Raw genomic sequence first — 21,094 nt, 5'->3', positions numbered from 1 at the left:
ATGCTTTACCGACTAAAGCTTTTCAGTTATCGCTTATCGCGTGCAACCTCGTTCCTAGCGAGACCGCTGTTAGAAAAGATACAAGATGCCCTGGGGACGACGTTGCATAGCGTTCTTCTCGAGTTATAGAAAACATTTTTGGTATTTTATTCAATCATCAGTGTTTTTAAAAACAAATAGATGCTTAGTCAGAAAAAGTAGGATAAATAATTTTAGCAAAAATTAAGCATAACTATTTTACGTAACGTAAGAGAATGAATGGACATTCTCTCTAATGTGAATATAGCTTTAATGTTATTTATCCATGACTTTTGTATAAGAAATTTTTAATTAAAAAAAGGCTTTTGTGAAGACACGTAAAAGAAAAATTAATGAAATATCGCGCGATATTTTAGTCGCACTAAAATAGTTATAATGCGGCTATTAATAAAAGAAATAATAAAGAGCCTACGTGTAACCATAGTCTTAAATGAAATAGACAATGTTTATTACTCGGCTTTGCCTGTTCTCAGTTTGCGGCCAGTTAAATAATATAAACAATAGTTTTATAATTGCAAGTAATTAAAATAACATAATAAAGTTTTCGAAGCCAGAATAATTTGGCAAAAGTAATATATTCTTTTAACATTAGTAACGTTCAAATGCAGGTAAGTAAATAAATATTTTGTTTCACTTGCTTCGATTCTCTTTGGCACGGGTGATCAAATATTGTCTATATGGAATATATATTTCCACATACGAAAAGAAACATCTTTAAAATCTAAGAATTGTTAATTCAGATTCTCTTGGATTTTATTCACCCTCGTTTCTAGGGTTTTTGCCATTGCTATATATGATAAGATGTGTAAATGTAAAAATGAGTGGCATTTCTGAAGTAAAGAAGTTTTAAAACCTTGTTTGCAGGATTTGTTAGTTTTGATGGCCGACTATGATATCAGGCAGCACTAAATACAAATAAGAATCTATACTTTGCTGCTATGTGTTTAACATAGGGCCGTCGTCAGTGTGCTTAAATAACGTCGTCGTCTGTGTGTTTAAATAGCGTCGTCGTTTGTGTGCTTAAATAGCGTCGTCGTATGTGTGCTTAAATAGCAGGCAAAATAGAAAATATCGGGCATTGCATTAAAAGTTCCTACTTTACAGATTCCTACTTTACAAATACGGTTGTGTTGTCACCCTCGACCCCAGGCTTTTTTATCTTTTAAGATCAAAAGTCAAAAAAAACTAGGGACGAGGGTGGTTGTGTTGTGTGTTTCAAGTACTAAATCCTAACAAAAGTGTTTAAGTATTTTTGAATAATGACCAATATCTAGGATTTTGAGATCTATATGGGAACTAAATATGGCATGCAGATGTCTCATATAAAAATCTAAGAACACAGAAGTTTTTTAGCTTTGCAGCATGGCAAAAAGAATTATTAAAAAACCCATCATTGAGGTGCCCTCCCCTCTCCTCTCCTCTCCCCCCTCTCCTCTCCCTCCTCTCCTCTTCCCCCCTCTCCTCTCCCCCTCTCCTTCCGAATAGGGTTAAAGGTAGTAAACATAGAGAATAGCAGTCTCAGTCTTAATCCTACCGGAATTCCGATATTACCCCGACCGTAGTTTATTTTAATGCAAAAATGTCAAAGTGTTTTTTAAGGAAATACAATAGAAGTGAGAAAATCTTACACTGAATGACTCAGCATAAAGAAGTTTTTGTTTGAATCATTACAAAATTTTCTTTGGAAATGTTATCACGACGTTGTTATTAACAGCATTACATAGCTTTTGAACAAGATTTTGTGTTGTGTTCCCTCATTAAATACCTATTAAAAAATAATTATGAAAATAAAACCTATGGTGTCATAGAACTTGCTTGCGTTTACAATATTAAAGCTATATAGCCATCATAACCTCGTCTCTAACAAGTCCTGGGGCGAGGTTGGAATAGTTAGACTAGGCAAAAACATTCTGTGTACGAAGTTGTGGATAAGACGAACTGTTTGCTGCATGATCTACAATTTGTTTTAAGTATAATGGAGTCCTCTGCCGTATAGTCATTTATAGCAGCAACAATATCATTTATTGCAACATTTGAGTTGAGTTGCAACGTTTGAGAGCGCATTTCAACAAAAAATTTAAGGACCAAAAGTTAACAATACAATTTCTTACCGTAAATTATCTTAAAATTATGAAAAATTGGGGCAATAAAAGATCTGAAATACAAAAATGTGGGTCAATTATAAAATACTTATTGCAAAAATAAAATATAGAACAGTATGATGATAAGTCTGTAGTTTATCGAGAGGTGCAGAAAGTGATGGATGGGTAGATAGAATGTTATGTGTGGTGGGATCGCGAGATAAAAACTACATATGTTTTATGTTCGTGTTACTTATTCACGATCTTTAAATAACTAACTCTCATACAACACGCGTATCGATACGTATATACTAAAGGCAAGTGAGGCAAGTCTTGTTTTGCTATACAACAAGAACGTAGTAGTTGTATCTGATCATGCGCAGTTTTGTTTATTTTGATTTTACTTCGCTGAAAAGTAGAAACAGTTCCTACTTTTTCGCGGCTAAAGGTTTCGCTGCTAGTTTTTGACCAATCAGAACGTGGTTAACTAATGTAAACAATGACTTTGGCGCCTAATTTATTTTGTCGTGAAAATTAAAAAGCGAATTCGCCATCGAATTCGACGTCGAATTCGCCGTTCAATTCGCTTCGTGAAAATCCCCCTTTAGACTTTTATGTGAAAAGGCGTCCCTAACGTGCTTTTAAACCTAACATCCCTACCTTTTGGTTAGCCTGATTATCACACACCATTCTTTAGAATGTGCGAAGACTAAAAGTAATATCAACAAAGGGGAACGTCAATCTTTTCTCCAGTACTTGGTTAGGCTGTCCAAATATAAAAAGCCCAACAAGTCCTAGGAACGAGGTTTTGGGAACACTAACTTGAACTGCTTTGTAGCCTCTTAAAGGGGGGTTTTCACAAAGCGAACTGGACAGCAAATTTGCGTGTGAAATGTACTTGAGCATGCACAGTTTTATTTGTTTTAATTTTGCTTCAAAAAAATTCGCTTCGCCGTTAAGCAGAAACAGTTTTTATTTTTTAGCAACGAAATAATTCGCTGAAAACTTTCAACCAACCAAAACGCAATATATTCAGTGTTCATTCTTAGAACAAACTGTTACTGGAGAAACTGTCTTGTTTTTAATACCTAGAAGAGTGCTTACATTCAGTATTATAAATTCGCCACAAGTTTTTCGTTTCACGTGAAAATCAAAAAAATATTTCGCAGCTAATCCGAATTCTCTATTCACAATTCTTCGTGAAAATCCGATTTTAATATTTAATAAGATTCTGTGGCGTGCATTTTGAAAACAACAATATACCGAAAAAAAGTTCATTTTTTAAATACGCAATACACCAGCATTACTACTAATTACTTCTACTGGCATGTGAAAGAGCAGACAAGTTTTTTAATGTTGAAGAATACTATTACGTTATTAGGTAATATTTAGCAGTTTAAGTTAACTTGTGTGTTCATTTAATAAATTTTATAATCGAATGCCTTGTTTTAAAAATGGCTAAAAGAAAATGTATTTGAAGAAGGACTGCTTCAAAAAAATAAACTACACGCCATTCATATAACAAGGTTTGTTTATATATATTTTTATGCTTTTCCAGTTTTGATGATGCAGAGAAAGAAGCAACTAACTTAACTTAGCAATAGCTAGGAGTAAAAGCGTATTTATTGCTTAGCTAATTCTCCACTTTATGTTATGATAACCGTCGTAGGTATAACTATAGAGATATATTAAAAATAACTATACTGCCACATTTAGCTAGATTTTTTCTTTATCCATAGTATTTATAGCCATAGAGTAGAAAAACCGTAGAGTAACAACAAAAACGAGGTCTATTTTATTTCCTATTGTTTTTATACATAATCGAAACGATCTGCAACCCTCTATCCAGACCCTGGAGTCCAACAACAGATAACTTCAGGAACCCTGAAGCTGAATTTTCCGCCCATATATCTTTTTCCTCGGAGCAGATCGGATCGGAGCAAAACGAAAATTAAATTCTCAACAAACCTGCTTAGTGGATTTATTCAAGATTCTGTTTTCTCCGCAAAGCATCGGGAAAAGTTGATTTCAATTGTATTTTTAATTGAAACGGAACAGCAGCTACGTAAAAAACAAAAAATGTGCGAGTCACGTTTCCATCAATTTTCCGTTCTGAGGCAATAATATGTAAATGTAAATTCGCCTTAACCAGTAATCTTTAATTCGTTAAGTGTTGTATGCTCCCCGCTGCGTTCTGTTTTTGAAGAAAATGTTTAAACGAAATCCTTTGTGGTTTTTTTGTTTTTTATAGGTTCATTAAAATAATGTAAATTCTAGAATTCATCAAAGAGCATTAAACAAGCTTTCTTCTTTGCTGTTACTCATTCTACTGCTTTGAACAAACGTGGTATTTTTTTTAAAAAATTATTGCATGAATGCGCTCAATATTATAATTTAGTAGCGGACAAATATGTTGTAGCATATACGTCCAAATATTTTGCACATGTTGTAGTGTGTATGTTCACGAATAGTCGTTATCCTGTGATAAAAGGTAGCTACTGGAATTGAGATGTCGCTACTCACCATTACGGTTTCGGTATATAACATAGTCCAGTCGTTAGCCTGCAAGAAGGTTCAAGGGTCCACCCATCGTTCATATTCCGGTCCTTAGATTGTCGCATCTCGTGCATTTCTAGCACAAAGTAGAGGTTGGTTACCATTGTTAACAAAACAAGGGTCACAATATACCCAACAATATTTGTTTTCTGAATTATTCTAAATAAAATAACTGAAGAATTGCTGTCTATTTGGACTTTTTGATAAATACACAATAACTTCTCTTTCGCTTAGCTTTTAATAAACACACAATAAATTTTTTCATGGCAGCTGTGTTAAACAAAAAAAAAAACAGGTGATAAAAAAACAATCCATCCATGAGAGATTGTTGAATAACGATAAAAGACGACCTTTAAGAGGTTACAAGTAAATGCTAACGTATTTTAGGAAATTTACAGTGAGATTTTTAGACTTAAGGGAGATCATTAGCTAGGTATTGTTTCTTGATTAAATCGCATGGCCTGCGAAGTTGTTGGCTTTTTAAAGGTTTGTTTACAATTTCATCATTGTCGGTGATTCACGCGTTTATTTATAAGAGAACTTAACTTGAAGTTGTTTTATTGTTAGAATATATTTAGAACAAACCCAGCCAGCTAATCAGAGTTTTAGTACATATAGATCTAAATTTATAACATAAGAAAACAAAGTATGTAAAAAACAAACTAATTCCCGTTCTTTGGTGATGAAAGAGATGAAGAACAGTAACACAACAAAATGTTTATCAAATCCAAGTAAAAATGTTTTAATGTTTCTGTAAGAAAGTTCATCAAAACATATTCTCTTAACTCTTAAAATCCATTTTCGAAAACACTCATAGCTCATAGCACTATAAACCCTCTCTTTCGTCAGAACATCTGCCATTTTTTTGTTGTTGTTGATCCATTGAACAATCTCAACTGTGTCATTTTGGACCATCTCTCTAATGCTTGCCACTTTCGTAATCTTTTCCCATCTACATGTCTTGCAGAGTTTAGCAACGGTTGCTAAACTCTGCAAACTCTGCAAACAGTTTTTTGTCAAGAAGTTCCATGTCAGGTAAAAAGATTGAGTTGTCAAGACCCTCAGCGAATGCAAGGCTCTCTGCTGCAGTTGTGCCCTTAACATCATGTTTGATCTTCTTTGAGGTGTACATTGTTTAAACAATCTTGTATTTCTTCAACAGATGAAAAATCACGTGTCCACCTGCACTTGACACTCTCTCAGGCAATTTTACAAATCAAGCGTCAGTGTACACAACAATTGTGATGGACTTAAACGAAGAAAAGACAAGTATTCGTTGCTGATGTTTCAGTTTCTTGATCAATCTGTTTGCATTTACTAAGTGTATAAATTTTAGTTTGTTTGCCTCCAAAAACAATCCCTTGACTGTGATTCAATATGATTAAGTGAATGTTACCATTGCCCCGTGTTATATCAAGCCATGTGAGGGAAATTGGGGAGATGGCACCTTGTGTGGGCCGTTGGATGTTGCAGGAAGTTGTCTAGTAGAGCGCGGACCCTAATTGGGTCTGCGTAGCTCAAAATGAGCATTAAATTCTCTAGGACTCTCCATCTAATAATAGACAGGGTATATCCCTCGATATTTGTGGGATGCATCATTTCGAGAACAGCAATGGTAGTATTAGGCTTTATACTCCTTTGACTTTCTTCGAGCCTACGGGGCTATATGAAATCATCCACATTAATCAGGCACCGTCCTTGTCTTTTGTAAAATAAGTCAAAGTTGTGGACAAGGAAAACTTCTCGTTCTATTTGCTTTCCTTGCGGAAATGCAGATTGTGTATCAAAGGTTGTGCATTACCATCGAAATGTTGATACTAGTACCAGTCTCAGGGTACTTCGATAAGCAGTTAGTGAAGCAGATAATGACGATTAACTGGGATAGTAATATTCAATTCTACATCAGCTAGGTCTGCCATTTCTTATTCTAAATTAGCCAAGTTAATGCAAGTTAGTGCATTGTCTGATATTTTAACTATATCTATATCTATATATATTTTAGGTTTTTATTTTTATTTAAAGGACACAGATTCACAGCAGTTCTTAACTGATTTGTACATTCTTATAAAATAGTCATAAAAATAATAATCTTAATAATAATTTTGCCTTAAAAGGGCTACGAAACAATTCAAGTAAGATCTCCGACATAGACGTTGCTTTTCGTCCTCTCACAATTTAAATAAAGGTGTGTAATAAATAGACCGTTATAATACAATTACTTTTGTTATGATGAACTTGCTACATTTTTGTTATTTTCTAAAAAAGGATTATTTCCTTATTTTGTTTGGTGGTAAAATGAGCTACGGTCTGTAAAATATATTAAATATCCGTAAATCGAAAGTTTTTTTTATGACAAAGAAACAAGAAGAGCTATATTTGATGAATGTTTTGTTACTAGCTTAAAGAATATAATTAACACCTCTAAAAAGATGTATAAGTCAAAGTTGTTGTTTAGAATGGTTTTTGTGTAATAATCTTGCATGTTTCTATGCAAAATAAAAAGAATACAGCTAGGTAGCTAGTTCAAAAAAGTGTAAAATTTATTTCATCAAAAGGCTTGATGTAAAAGCATGGTAAATGTATATCGAGTAATTATGGATACCGTACACGTAGAGAACTTTCCTGTTATTTTCAGTTATATTTAGATGTCTAAGGTGATATTGAAGGTGATTTTAGATTTTAGACTTTGTTTTTATCCTTAGTGCTCAAACTATTAAGTGCCATTAGCTTGACTTTCGTGTAATTCACAAAAGTCAAAAACCAACAACTGTTTTGTAGCCCCTTTAATCTAAGATTTGTACTTCCCGTTTGCATTACCTGCTCGTTTTTTTCTGTTTTCACCTTAATGGACAAATTATCCAGGTGTGTAATAGACATTTATTTAACACATCTAAAAATTCCCAAAAGGAAATAGTGACCTGATGATGTGTAGTCCAGATCTGCCAAGAATAGAAGCTTTATCATTTCGGAGATCAAGCTTGATATTTGCTTTTTTCATAGCCTCTTTAATTAACAAAAGAGGAATTTTACTGTCAATGACAGATTCTAATCCTAATTGATTCACCTATCATAACACATGGAATTTCAACACATTCAAAAGAAGCTTTAGTGTTACCACCTCCAAACTTAAATAACTTCCTGCTGGGGGTGCGGTTCACCTGTTTTAGTTGATCCTCAGAGAGAGATATAAGGTAACAAGCAAACCAATTTGTCCAAAAACTGTACCTTACAGCCAGGGTCCAACAGTAGCATTTTAAGTCTCGTATGATAAAAGGCACATATTATCCGGTTTAGAACGAGTAAAAAGAAGCCAACGTTTCTTCAAAAGAACTGAATATAGGTTTCTAGTGTTCGTTTAGTGAGGGCAATCTTACGGGAGATGCATAACAGATTCACAACGTCTACATTTTATCGACCTGTCCTTCATACCTGAAGGAATTTGTTGAGACCAGTTTTGTTTTAACTAAACACGCCCTTATGTGGTCCTGATTATGTACTGCACTGTTAATAAGAACTGTATCCAACAGGTTGAAAATTCTGTCGGGAACGATCTAAATTTACTTTTTTACTTTCTCGTTTTATTGAGAGTCAATTAACAAATTACTGTCTTTCCTTCTGGGATGGCTTGATCTCCATTAAACTTGCAGGTGAAAATTTCATCTGGTTGAATAATGTTTCCTTTTCTAGAGCAATCCACACCTGTTTAATCCAACTTCCAAATTGATTTCGTAGGAAAAGTTGCGGTGCTTAAAAAAGGTTGAAAGCTAATACTGAAACAAGCAATGTCAATTCTCTGTCTTTGGTTCTGTTATATAGTCTTTTAATTTCAAGAATACAATCTTCCATCTTTTGGTTATTTTTACGTTGTTAACGCTCAAATTACAAGTATCATTTATACGTTTGACTTAGTTCATCTAAGTTTACGGAATTTAAAAAAAAACGTAATCCTATTTATGTCTCTTTAGGTTTTCTAATTTGACTTTATTAAACATCTTGTCACTCATGACACTTATGACACTTATGACACTCATGACACTTGGGACTTCCTCTGGATTAGCCAGAGCAAGTGTAACACGCTCTTGTCAAGATCTGTGACAATACTCCACGCTTTAATGTGTTGTGCTGTTAAACACTGGTGTATTCTTGTATGCGCTCATTCTTGTAACCACCCTGTGCTACCAATGATCTATCGATAGAATATATTTAAAACCGGACAGCTCATAACCTTAAAAATTTCTCTAAATTTACATTGTCGTATTTGATGTTTAAGGATATTTTTTCTTAATGATTATGCTTTTTTTTCCGGATAACCATAAATTTACATATTTATTTTTTCACTAAAACGTCCGAAACTTCCTTCGACGACGATGGAGAATGAAGACAAAAACTTTGCACACGTACTCATCAATGCCTGTTGCAAATTGCTTTGCCATCGAAACCGTCTCATTAAATTCGGACCAAATGATTTCTATTAGCGATAATTTTAAAAGTAGAAAAACTTGAAAAATAGCTGTGTAAGAGATACACTACTTTACATACCATTGGTTGTATTGGTCCTTATTTTAAAATTTGCTTAGTACTAAGATAAGTTTAGCAGGTATATGGGAACAATGCTAAAAAATGTGGAAATGGAAGGATAATAAGCTAACGAAAGGTAATCACAATAAGAATTTGTCTGGAAATAAAGCTCAGCTATCTATATTTTGCTTCATAAAATTTTCTTTTCTCAAACTTTCCCAACATTGTTCTTAAAACACTATATGTGTCCAGCTCTGCATTCTCTTCACCTAAAATACGGACATTTTTCATCTTTCTTATGACGTCGACCCGAATCACTGAATAGAGACGCAGTATTCGCAGATGTTTATAACGATATACTCTTTTATTTATCTTTCATAAAAAAGAAGACATCCAATTTGTGATATTTGAATTGGAACAGTTCTCATAATAGTTATAGTTTATTATATGCGTTGATAAGATTCGCCATGAAAATTGATGGGTTAAAAAAGTAAAAACAAACAAGTTAAAATAAAGCAAAAGCTTCCTTGGTACAAAACCATCGTCAGTGCATATAAAATGTTACTATGTTACAATTATTCAGTGAGTATATACAAAATAAAAAGCATAAGGGTCCTAAGAGATCAAACAAAAAAAAGAGAAAAATAATTAACTGATCACGTCACGTCATTTCTAAATAAAAGAAGCTTTTTTGAATCAAGTTGGTCATTTAATACGGGTCTTTTCAATGCAATGGCGCTTCTAAATTTTTCCGTATTTTAGTGTTTGGGGGTGCTGATAGAATAACCCTCCAGACAAATTGATGACCTGTATTGGTTTACTAAGTGTTTTGCTGGTTGTGAATCCTTTCTAATGTCGTTATGCTCATTATACCGTGTTATAACATTTCTTTTTGTCTCTCCAATATAAGTTGCTGTACAAGAGCACACTCCTTCGTATATTTTACATGACGGATAGGGATTTCGTTCTTTCAAAGTGAATAGGTGTTTAACTTTCTTAATTTTCCACGAAATAGCTACGTCAAATTTACCGTTTGTAAATACGTGAAACTTTGTTAAAAACCTCCTGGAAATTAATTCGTTTTCTTCACAGTACGGAAGTTCTTTTAGGGGAAACATTTTCGGAACTTCAAAAAAATCAGGCGGTATAATGAATTCGTCATCAGATATAACCAAGCGATCTTTGAATTAATTGAGCACGCTGTTGACGAATCTAACTGGATACAGTGCGTTCTCGAACTTCTTTCTTATTATTGATTTTTCTTGCTCCAAATCTGAAGAAATTCTGTATGCGCGACTAAGATCACCAATAATGGTATTTCTTTTATAACGTTTCGGGATCTTTGATGTCCATGGAACTGGATACTTCAATAGTTTTCTATAGACTGCAGTGAAAAACTTGTCACCGTTATTGACAAGCTTAGTGTCTAGAGAACGTGTAGGATTTATTTCGATCGTAAAGTTAATACGTGGGTGATAATTGTTGATCTGTTCGAATATTGCATCTGGTTAGTATTTGTATCTTCTACAGATGACATCGTCTACGAATTTGCAGTAAAACTTCAGATTTTGTGGTACAACTAATTTCGTCAAATATATTAGCAAAAATGACGGATAAGGGACCTCCTATCCCGCTAAAGCGCAGGGCAAACGAACGCAACATTTGATGCAACATCACCCAACAAATGTTGGACGATGTTGGACGATGTTGCGATCAAATGTTGCATATCGTTTGCTCACAACAGAAAAAACATGCAACATTGTTCATTTCCCGACCTAACTGCGCCCTCAGACTAGTAATCTTTGCTTTAATAGCACTAACAGAAGCACTGATTTGCTCTGCTATTTCTTATAACATCTCTCTTGTCTCGATTTTTATAATCTTCAATAAACACATTCCATAAACACGGTCTTTCTTCGTATAATTCGATCAATATCCCCGTTTCTTCATCTGTCCAAATTTTCTCTTTTTTATTTATTTTTAAAATCTGACGTTCCTGCTGCCATGTCTTTTTTTTAAAACAAAGAGTGCTCTCATAATCCTTTTCCATGTTCTTGACGTATGATTTCTCAGAAGTTTTTAAAAACAAGTGGTGTGAAAATTTAAACAAAGAAAATTTTGGATGGAGTAGCGCAACATTTTTGATTGAGTTCAAAAATGTTGGGTGAGCTCGCAACATCATTCAACATCATCCAACATCATGCAACATGTTGCGTGTGAGTGGGCAAACGATCACAACATTGTTGCAACAACAAATGTTGGATGATGTTGGATCAAATGTTGCGTTCATTTGCCCCGCGCCTAAAATACGGAAAAATTTGCGCCACTAATTGCAATGAAAAAACCCGTATTAAATAACCAACTTGACTAAAAAAACTTCTACTTTTTTAACCTGTCATTTTTTCATGCATTTTTGATATTTTATGTCTTATTTGTCCGGGAAGAGGAGTTGGTCATAGAAGCGAGGATTTCAGACTCATGTTAATCACATAGTTAAAATGTTTTATTTTCCATTTGTTATTGTTTCTAATGTAAATATAATACAATCGTTTTTACACACTGCAGTGCTAAAACGACGCGAAAAGCCAAACTATTCTCATGTTACTTCGTCTGTGATACAAAATTTTAAATATTTTTCCACAATTTCCTTAACAAAGCAATAGTGATTTTGTGGCTATTGTGGTTATTATTACTCTTGGGATTAATTAAAAATGACAAAATTTTATAACTACTTAAATTTCTAATACGTTGCTTTGTTATAAATAAGTATTCGTGCAAATTCACGTGCAATAAACATTTTTACTATTGTTGTCTGTTTTGTTTATAATCTTCCCGCCTTCTAAATATGTAATTTACCGAATCTTTTCATAACAAAACAAACACATTAAAACGCACGTAATATTTGCTGAGTGCATAAACAAAATATCTTTTGAAAGAACTGTACGTTGTAATAACGATCTACTTGGCCTCAAGATTAAAGCGAAGAAATATAATTTAACGTTAACAACCAATTCGAGAGAGAACTCACCATTTTAATTAACGTGAAAGCAGACTTGCGAGAAAGTTCCTTAACTTTTCTAACATAGGTTTTTACAGAACAATCAACAGTAGAGTGAAACTCAGCTAAAGTTGTTATTGTTTTTCAAATCAGGATTAGCCGTGTTTATTTTTTCCGAGTGACGAATGCGTATTTTCAATGTTTCGTTACTAATAAACTAATTTTCGCGAAAGTAAATCCTATCGAAAAATTACACTTTTTTTACGCTTTATTACTCAATAATGTTATTCTTTTTACATTTTTTAAGAATTCAGTATGACTGAAGGAAGGCGCTATATCATCGCAGTAGCTGCAGTTTTTGTAATCGCCATCGGCGCGTATTACTTCTACCAGCAAGACAATGTTTATACTGAAGTAAAACCGGTCCAGTGTATAGACACAACCAGCCCGTTTTTAAAAGAACTTTCAAGTAAAATGTCGCAGCTGTCTGCTCAAGGAGGAAATGGTGCGGACAATGTGAAAAACCAGTTGGAGGAAATATTAGGTCAAATTAATGGAAAATTAATAGAATTAAAATCGAGTCAAAAAGAAGAGCATTCTAGAGAAGAACCTCAGGAAGAACATCTAACAAAAAGAGAATTAGAAGGTTTAGAGCTTAATAGATTTGATATTCAAAAGTTACCACAACCTGATTCGTCAGATATGAACGACAAGTGGATTGTGGTGACAAGTATCTTTGCTCCAACAGAAGACATTAAAAAGTTGGCGAAGATTCCAGGCTGGAAGTTGGTTGTGGTTGGGGATAAAAAAACACCCAAAAATTGGAGGTAAGTTAATTGTCGTTCTGTATAAGAAGATGAATTGAAAAACAAACTTCTAAATCATGTTTTTGTCCTTATCTTGTTCGATTAATTAAAGCTTACCTCTCACTTAAGAACAAGTTGATTTTATGTGAAAGAACTTGGAGAGTTGTCTAAGAATCCTTTTATTTTTTTAAAAAACATTTATTGGTTCTCAGGATTTCGGCTTTAAAAGTTTCACTAATTATGCGAAATTATGACATCATCCTTCTGATGCTGGAAAACAATTGCTGTTATCAATAACAATTGTAATGGTTAAATATTAAAATTTATTTCAGTATGCTCCAAATATCAACCTAAATGGGTTAAAACATCTAAAATTAAACACTTTACTTAGATTCGGGAGATGATGTCATGCATAACTTTTAAGTTGAAAACCTTAAGAGCCAGTATAGATTTTTGCGAAAAATAAAGAAATTCCTAGACAACTTTTAAGCCCTTTCTTATGAAATCAACTTGTTCTTAAGTGGGAGGTTAGCTTTACAGGAGTGACAACCAAATGATCTATTATAAAAAAAATCATAATTTGAAAAAAAACTATGGACTGAAAAAAAATATTTCTTTTTACCTTCAGATTAGATGGAGTGGTGTTCTTGAGCGTTAAAGATCAGTGGAAACTTGGCTTTGAAACTGTAAAGTATCTAAAATATGGAGTATACCAACGTAAGAACATAGGATTCTTGTATGCTATCCAACATGGTGCAAAGTACATCTACGACACCGATGACGACAATCATCCATATGGCGGCGAAGTTACATTCGACGACATGACTGTCGATAAGGAATACTTGATGTACGACGGGAATCAACACTTTTACAACGGTTTTGCACATTTTGGACAAAGCACGCTATGGCCACGTGGATATCCTCTTAATATGATCGACAAAAAACCCGTGCGTACTTACAAAAAGTGCAAGAGTGTTCGACCTCTTGTTCAGCAAGGAGTGGTAGATGGTGATCCGGACCTTGACGCCATACAACGCCTAACTCGAAAAGATAACGAGGCAAAGTTTGTCGTTTACTTTGATAAAGACGCACCACCTGTCGTACTACCGCCAAACTCATTTGTACCGTATAATTCACAAAACACCTTCCATCATTACGACGCATTTTTTGCATTACTGCTTCCGCAAACTGTCACATTTCGTGTCAATGATATATGGAGAAGCTTCATCACGCAACGATTGCTATGGGATATTGGTGGCCATTTGGCGTATTTCCCGCCTAATGCATACCAAGACCGCACGCCTCATGATTTTTTAAAGGACTTTTATGAAGAAGACGATTTGTACAAAAACACAAACCCTCTGACAAAACTTTTGTTAAATTGGAGAGGCAAAACGAAGGCGGACATGTTCGACCGCCATTATGACATTTTAAAGGAAATGTACAAAGCAGATATAATCGGAGCACGTGATGTTCGATTGGGCAGAGCTTGGGTTCGAGATTTATTGAGGATTGGGTACAAGCCACCAGCTTTGAAAGAATCAACTGCAGTGTGTGCGGAAAAGCAAACAACGTTCATACCAAAAGAAATGCCGTCGTTGTTTTTAAGAATAGGACAGAAAACTGTCAACGTTGTAAAGGAAGCTAAAAAATTACCTCTCACGAAAGAAAGAGAAAGAGATTAGCTTGACACTTAATATTCTACACTTCACTTTTTTGAAAATATTCCGCAAGCATTCTAAGTGCAGATAGGATTGTAGTTTTTAGGATTTTTTACCCGATTTTTAAATTTTTCCATAAGTGACAACATTGACGTTTTCTTTTGATTGAACTTTAGCTTTATTTTCTTTTTCTTATCACGTGGGACTGTATTTTGGTTTTCTTGTTTTCTAAAATGAACAAAGTAGCAAAAATTAAATACTACGATCCAGAGGCTTCTCCCGCCTTAGGACGATCTGAACAAACTATTGGGCAAACAGGCTTGCGAAAATTTAGGAAAACTTAACCTACTCTGAATTTTTTATACTTATGAATTATACTGTTTTGTGTAAGTTTTTCTTCATTTTTATTTTATCTATTTAAGACCGTGAAGAAGTTTTGGGATGACGTCACACATGTTGCCATTGGTTACTTGCCAATGACTAAATGGCATCATCTAATTTCTTTATTCCATTTGTCCCCTATTAAGTTAAAACATTTTAATTCAGTCGCACGGGGTAATTCAAAGTACGAGTGTTTGGTTTAGGTAGCGAAACTTCATTGCTTACCGTTTCTCACTTGATGAGTGGCCAAACGCACGATATTAAAAATAAAATGTAAAGTAGCTTTTTCATTTAAGCGGATGCGATCACGGATAAGCGGATGCGATCATGAAGAGGCAGATTATAAAGACACAAATATTCCAAAATGGCGGTATGTTAGCGGTGGGCCAACTATGGTGTATAAAAAATTGTTTATCAAAAAAAAGAAGAAAAAAACGAAGTTTCTAATCTCATCTCAGAAACAAATGTCAATTTTTTATAAAAGAGTCGCGTTGACGTTTCAGGGGTCAACACCCAGCCTTTTATTAGCACCCGTAGAAAAAAGGGTACTCATTTAAAAACTTTCCACAGACTTCAAAACAGCATGTGAAAAAACATACGGAAACTGAGTTGACGTTTAAAAGGTGTGGTGACGTTTGCGGCCCCGAGCTATACGAGTGGGTTCAACTTTGTCAAACATTTAACCTTAACATTCCGGGTTGTCACAATGATTCTTCTTAACAATCATTAAAAAAGTTAGTCTACTTTTGGAAACTTCTCTTCAAGTGTTCTCCAATGGTAATTGATATTGTGCATTTTGATATATATATATGCTTGACGCAGGTGGAGGCTATTGTGTGAAATATGTCAAAAAAGTCCGGTGCTAGCTACGCTATCTTTATTTAAGACTTTTCGGACCAGTTTCTTAGTCATCTAACTTGTAAACTGAGAAATTAAAGTCCAGGCTAGTAAACACTAGCCTAGACTTTAATTTTTTAATTTCGCATGTTTTCTGGAGATTTTCTTTCGGGTCGCAAAACTGTTGTGTTTATTAGATATAGCTATACAGTATATGTTTAAATTCGAATCAGTTTCTTCCACCTAACATTTGTAAACATTGGAAACAGGACTGTTTCGCAGGAAAATATCTCTCACAACTAAAGAGCTTTCGTATGGTAATGTCCATTTTTTTTTGAACACTTACATGTACCCTGGGGGAAAAACAAACATACCAAATATCGTTCGATAGCTAAACTAAAAACCTCGTTAAAAAGCCTTGTAAATCAACTATTTTTTAAGAAATTTTCAGCGTCAAATAAAAAAGTCCAGATCAACCAAAAGAATAGGTTTCCTATAGAAAAAGAAAAACATCTGATAAAATTACAGTCCAAGATGAAAACTCTTTTATTCAAGCTTGTAGTCGTTTCTTTTATCACCTACAATAACTGCGAAATAATATTCATATTGTCCATTACATTTTTTAAAAGCAATTCCAAAATGAGACTTTCTTTTTCAGGTTCAAAATATACTTGGTTTATGCTTAATTGTAAAAAGACTTATTGGAATATGCTTATTTGAAAAAAAATATTGCATTTGAATTTTGAACATCAGTAATTACACTTTAAATCTCATTACACACTGGTCAATTCAGACAAAAAGAATAAAGAGAAAAAACTGCTCGCGAAACAAAAAACATAAAAATATCACAACATCTTCTTAGGCTTTATATAATGCTTAGCATATGCTTAAAAATGACCAAATTCAAGACTACGGATGACATATAACTGTCATGTTTTCTTTTTTAAAAAAAAACATGTAAGAACAAAACTAGGCTACAGCCTGAAGTTGTGTTCTTACTATTTAAAACAAAATACGAACAAATCTAGCGGAAAAATGTTGGCATCACTTGGCATTCAACTCTGGGTTTCCCAGGCCAAGATCCTGACACTTACAAAGTATATATGTAATATGAATTATTATACTCATTCTGACAGATTAGTATAAAACCACCCTATAACAAGTTTTTGGTTAAAAGTTTTTCTTGGAAGTTATTAGTTATTACGTTTAATATTTAATGAACAAATGGATGACAGTTTAGCTTGTAATGGATGACACATATGAACAAGCCCAGTGTTATTCATCTAAGCTACTTTCGACAGCTAGAAGTGTCACTTACGGCCCAGTATATTTGTATCACAGCATTTTTGTATCACGTGACCGGTCTGTGGCGGGTCATTGTTAGCAGTCACATGATAACGGCTCAGCGGCCAAGAAGCCGTATGGACGAGGATGCGCTTCGATTTTTGTGCCGTCAACAATAATTCAAGAATTAGTAGATCCGGCCTGGCGTGATCTACTAAACAAGGAAATACCTGTAAATCTTCAGGACTTTCAGTTGAAAGGTTTTCTAATTAAGTTAGAGGAAGTAAACTTGCGAAAACTCCCAAACATTCGCCTTGCATTTAACTTTTATCCAGGTTCTACACGTGATAAATATCAAAGAGACACACAAGAATGTTTTTTTTATGGCAATCTAAAATTAATATAATAGTTTACTAAGCTTATATCTTATTAAAATCACAACTGACACAAGAATCATTCAAAAATGATCAAAATCAGTCCATCTGTCCGTTTATTATCATGTTATTTTCAGTGACTGTGTTCGCGGAATCGTGCAGCAGGGAAATCAGAGAAGGGAGCTAACCAAGGGACTATAACATGCTTGATGCTGCGCCTAAACGTCGTCCCGCTTTTTAGTGATTTGCTTGCCACGATCCTTTGAAACTTGCATGTCCCGTTTCGCTTACTTCTTCGGCCCGTAGATATTTCACCATCTCAAATTTTCCAGGATATTTTAAGTTGGCGTTCTGACAACGAGTATTAATTCTCCGCTATCTTGTAATAATCTGAATGTGTGCAAAACATCCTACGGAGTCTGAATTTTGAATTAATTCTCTTTAATTATAAATAAATGAATTATTGGTATTACCGTATCCTTAGACATATATGAAATATTAAATTGTGATAACGGATCTTGGCTAAAAAGTCAGGTGGCCATTATTAGATTATGATAACGGATCTTGGCTAAATACTCAGGTGGTCACTATTAAAGTATGAATACGGATCTCAACTACATATTCAGGTAGTCAGTATTAAAATATGATTACGGATCTTGGTTACATGCTCAGGTGGTCAATAATAAAATATGATTACGGATCTGGGCTACACACTCAGGTTGCATACTTAGGTGGTCAGTGTTAAGATATGATTACGGATCTCGGTGGAGGTGAGGGGATAGTAGAGACTTTAAACTTACCCTGATGTAGAGTTTACTTAAAAACGGTGACCACTCTCAATTATGCGGTTAAGACCTTGTTTTTGTTAAACGATTTAGCGGAACGTCGCCTGCTTTAAAATTCAGGTCACACAAAAATGCTTCAAAAAAAAAAAAAAAAAAAGGAAGCAAGAAGAAAAACTTTCAACTGGATTTATTTTATGTATTGCTATAATGGCATATATACTTTGACTTTTATGTTGTTTTCATTTATCCACGTGTCACCGACAAGTATTAGATAAGCCTGATAAGGTTGATTTTCTTAACCAAAAGATTACAAATAGAACATATCTCGCATTGCCCACCTTGGATATAAACTCGCGACATTTTCGTAAGCGAAATAGAAGTCCAATAAAGCAGCTTGTGATGACGGTACTAGTTCTAAAAATTTATTTATTAAAGCCATGCAAACAGTGCCATAACCTGTTGCAACGAGTTTCAAAAACATGCAGTAGACAACAGACCTTTCCCGAATTTCCTAATTATGTCAAACTCAATTAAAGAGGTCGATACTTAGAAAAAGGTAGAACAAATTACCTAATATTGTAAATATTTCTGTTCGTTAAGTGCCTCAATTGCGAACTGAAAGTTACAGTCAAACCCTTCATATAGCCGAGCTTTCCAAGAATAGCCTCGTTTTCAAATCTTAATAAAATTCAACCAGAATATTATATTGCTTTAAAAACGCCAGTTTTGTCATGATAATTTGATATTCTATCTGAATTTCGTTATTTAAGGAGCATAGAACCATTATAAAATTTTGGATGATTTATGATATTTATGATATAATTTATGAAATTCGGGAAAGGTGTATTGAAACAAAAACAAACAATTTACAGAGTTGAATATGTTTCCATTAACACTTTATCAAAATTTTGAAACAGCTTTAACTTTTTGACACATCGAAATAATAAACCGCGAATTAAGGCATCATTTTCTTTGACGTATAAAAATATTACATATCACTCTATCCCATTGTGCGTGGTAATTCAAAAGAAAAAAAAAGGTTTTTATGTAAGAAGATTTTTAAATACACTCAAATCAAATGCATTCGAGAGATGATCTTTGGAGCTACAACCCTTCACAAAATATGTTGAGACAACTCCAAAAGTAAATTAAAATTAGGGTTCCCTATCCCCTACAGCCTGTATTAATGTTGCCCTACTGGAGACTCGCTCAATATAGGCAGCTACCACCCGCAACTTTGAATTAGGAGGAGGAGGACAAAAAAAATTTGCAGAAATTCATTTTATCGTATAATTTTGGTGGGGCATTGTAGATTTCTAAGCTACAAATGTATCGTTTTGTCCTAAACAAATAATTTGCTAATATTTTGTCACTAGCTTTCAACAAATAAATAAGTATATAACACAGATTTATGTTGTTGCATGTTTACCATGTGCTAATTAATGTTGACACATTCAAATTCGGGTTGAGCAATTCCTTATATATTTCTTACTGATCTTTTTTCACCAACTGGCATTGACTCTAATAATTATTAATTATAAGATTTTCATAAAAGCTTAGGGTATTTTTTGAGTAAGAGCTAATATTTAAGGTTCTGGTAAGAGCGGGACTAAAAAAATGGCAAGCAGGTGTTTAATAGATAAAAAACGCAGTGTGTGTCATATCAAACTCATATTTTATTTATTCTTTTATTTTATTTTAAGAATTTACGAAACATTATTTGTTACTCGTTCCAATTTAGAGGACCCCCACCTTATTCCAATCCCTCGCTTATTATATTGTACAAAATTATCCAACCCCATGTTTATTAAGACCCTCCTCCACCCTGTTTATTATGTATGTGCATAGTACATCGTGGAAAAATAGTTCATGTGGCTAATATCATCTGTGGGGTGAGACGTATATAGCTCCTAAAATTGCGCCTGAACAGGGTTAAATTATCCGGTTAGGTTTAATTGTTTTTTCAAGTGACACAATAAGGAAAATATAAGTTTTTAAAACTCACATAATACGATTTTTTGTGGTTTTGAGATATGATATTTAGTATGTAGATATGTGTTCCGTATGTGTATTCGGTTAGTTGTGTTTTTAAAATAAAGTATATTGAGTTCACACGTGTTGTTAGTTCGTACGTATTAAACTCTCATGTTTTTTACAATTTTTAGAATTGAGATAGTAATTTGCCTTTATGACGCAGATTGAAAACGTGATTAACGTAAAAATACATCACAAGCTGCTCTATTAGACTTCTATTTCGTATTTAGCATCTCAGAAGAAGTGTTTACATAAACAAAAATGTATGGTTACGTTTAAGTTTTATTCTTTTTTAAAATACCCAATAAAATTTATGGAAGGAGCAAAATCCGCTTTACATGGATCATTGAATTTCCGCGCCCGAAGGCGTAGGAAATTCTTTAAAACCGTCGTTTTTTTCTTTCGGAGCATTTTTTGAGAAAAAATCGACCATGGGATTTCACTTTGCTCAGTCACAGATGTAAACTTCGTACCCAAGCTCCTTAACTACTGGGAAGTCTCGTATTGACGTTTCAGGCCAAAATTGGTATTTGTTTTTGACAAAATTTGGCACAGTTAACAAAAAGAGTATGCTGAACATAATGGTGACATAATAATTTTGATTTTTGTCACCTAAATGTCATTTTAGGCCAAAATTGGTCCAAAAATTAAAACTACTTCATTTTCAACAAAAATTGGCAAAGGTAACAAAAAAAGTATGCTGAACATAATGGTGACATCAAAATTTTGATTTTTGTCAC

The 21,094-nt window shown here is 33.9% G+C and overlaps 1 protein-coding gene across 5 annotated transcripts; it reads left to right on the top strand.

Annotated features, from left to right (window-relative positions):
• Positions 1-503: 503 nt before the first annotated feature.
• On the top strand, positions 504-14,829 carry LOC130656518 (uncharacterized). 5 transcript variants are annotated; one of them, XM_057459389.1, is made up of 3 exons: positions 504-647; positions 12,500-13,019; positions 13,627-14,829. In XM_057459389.1, exons 2-3 carry the CDS (start codon positions 12,508-12,510, stop codon positions 14,681-14,683), a joined length of 1,569 nt encoding a protein of 522 aa, XP_057315372.1. In that variant the 5' UTR covers positions 504-647; positions 12,500-12,507; the 3' UTR covers positions 14,684-14,829. The 5 variants fall into 5 exon arrangements, with proteins under 5 accessions (XP_057315372.1, XP_057315371.1, XP_057315374.1 ...); XM_057459388.1 differs by lacking the exon at positions 504-647 and adding an exon at positions 3,378-3,501; XM_057459391.1 differs by lacking the exon at positions 504-647 and adding an exon at positions 3,510-3,646.
• The last annotated feature ends 6,265 nt before the right edge of the window (positions 14,830-21,094 follow it).

Source organism: Hydractinia symbiolongicarpus, chromosome 9, assembly GCF_029227915.1.
Source record: "Hydractinia symbiolongicarpus strain clone_291-10 chromosome 9, HSymV2.1, whole genome shotgun sequence".
In the NCBI taxonomy this organism is placed as follows: domain Eukaryota; kingdom Metazoa; phylum Cnidaria; class Hydrozoa; order Anthoathecata; family Hydractiniidae; genus Hydractinia; species Hydractinia symbiolongicarpus.
Note: the sequence above shows the minus strand (reverse complement) of the source record. Positions and strands in the feature narration are given on the sequence as shown.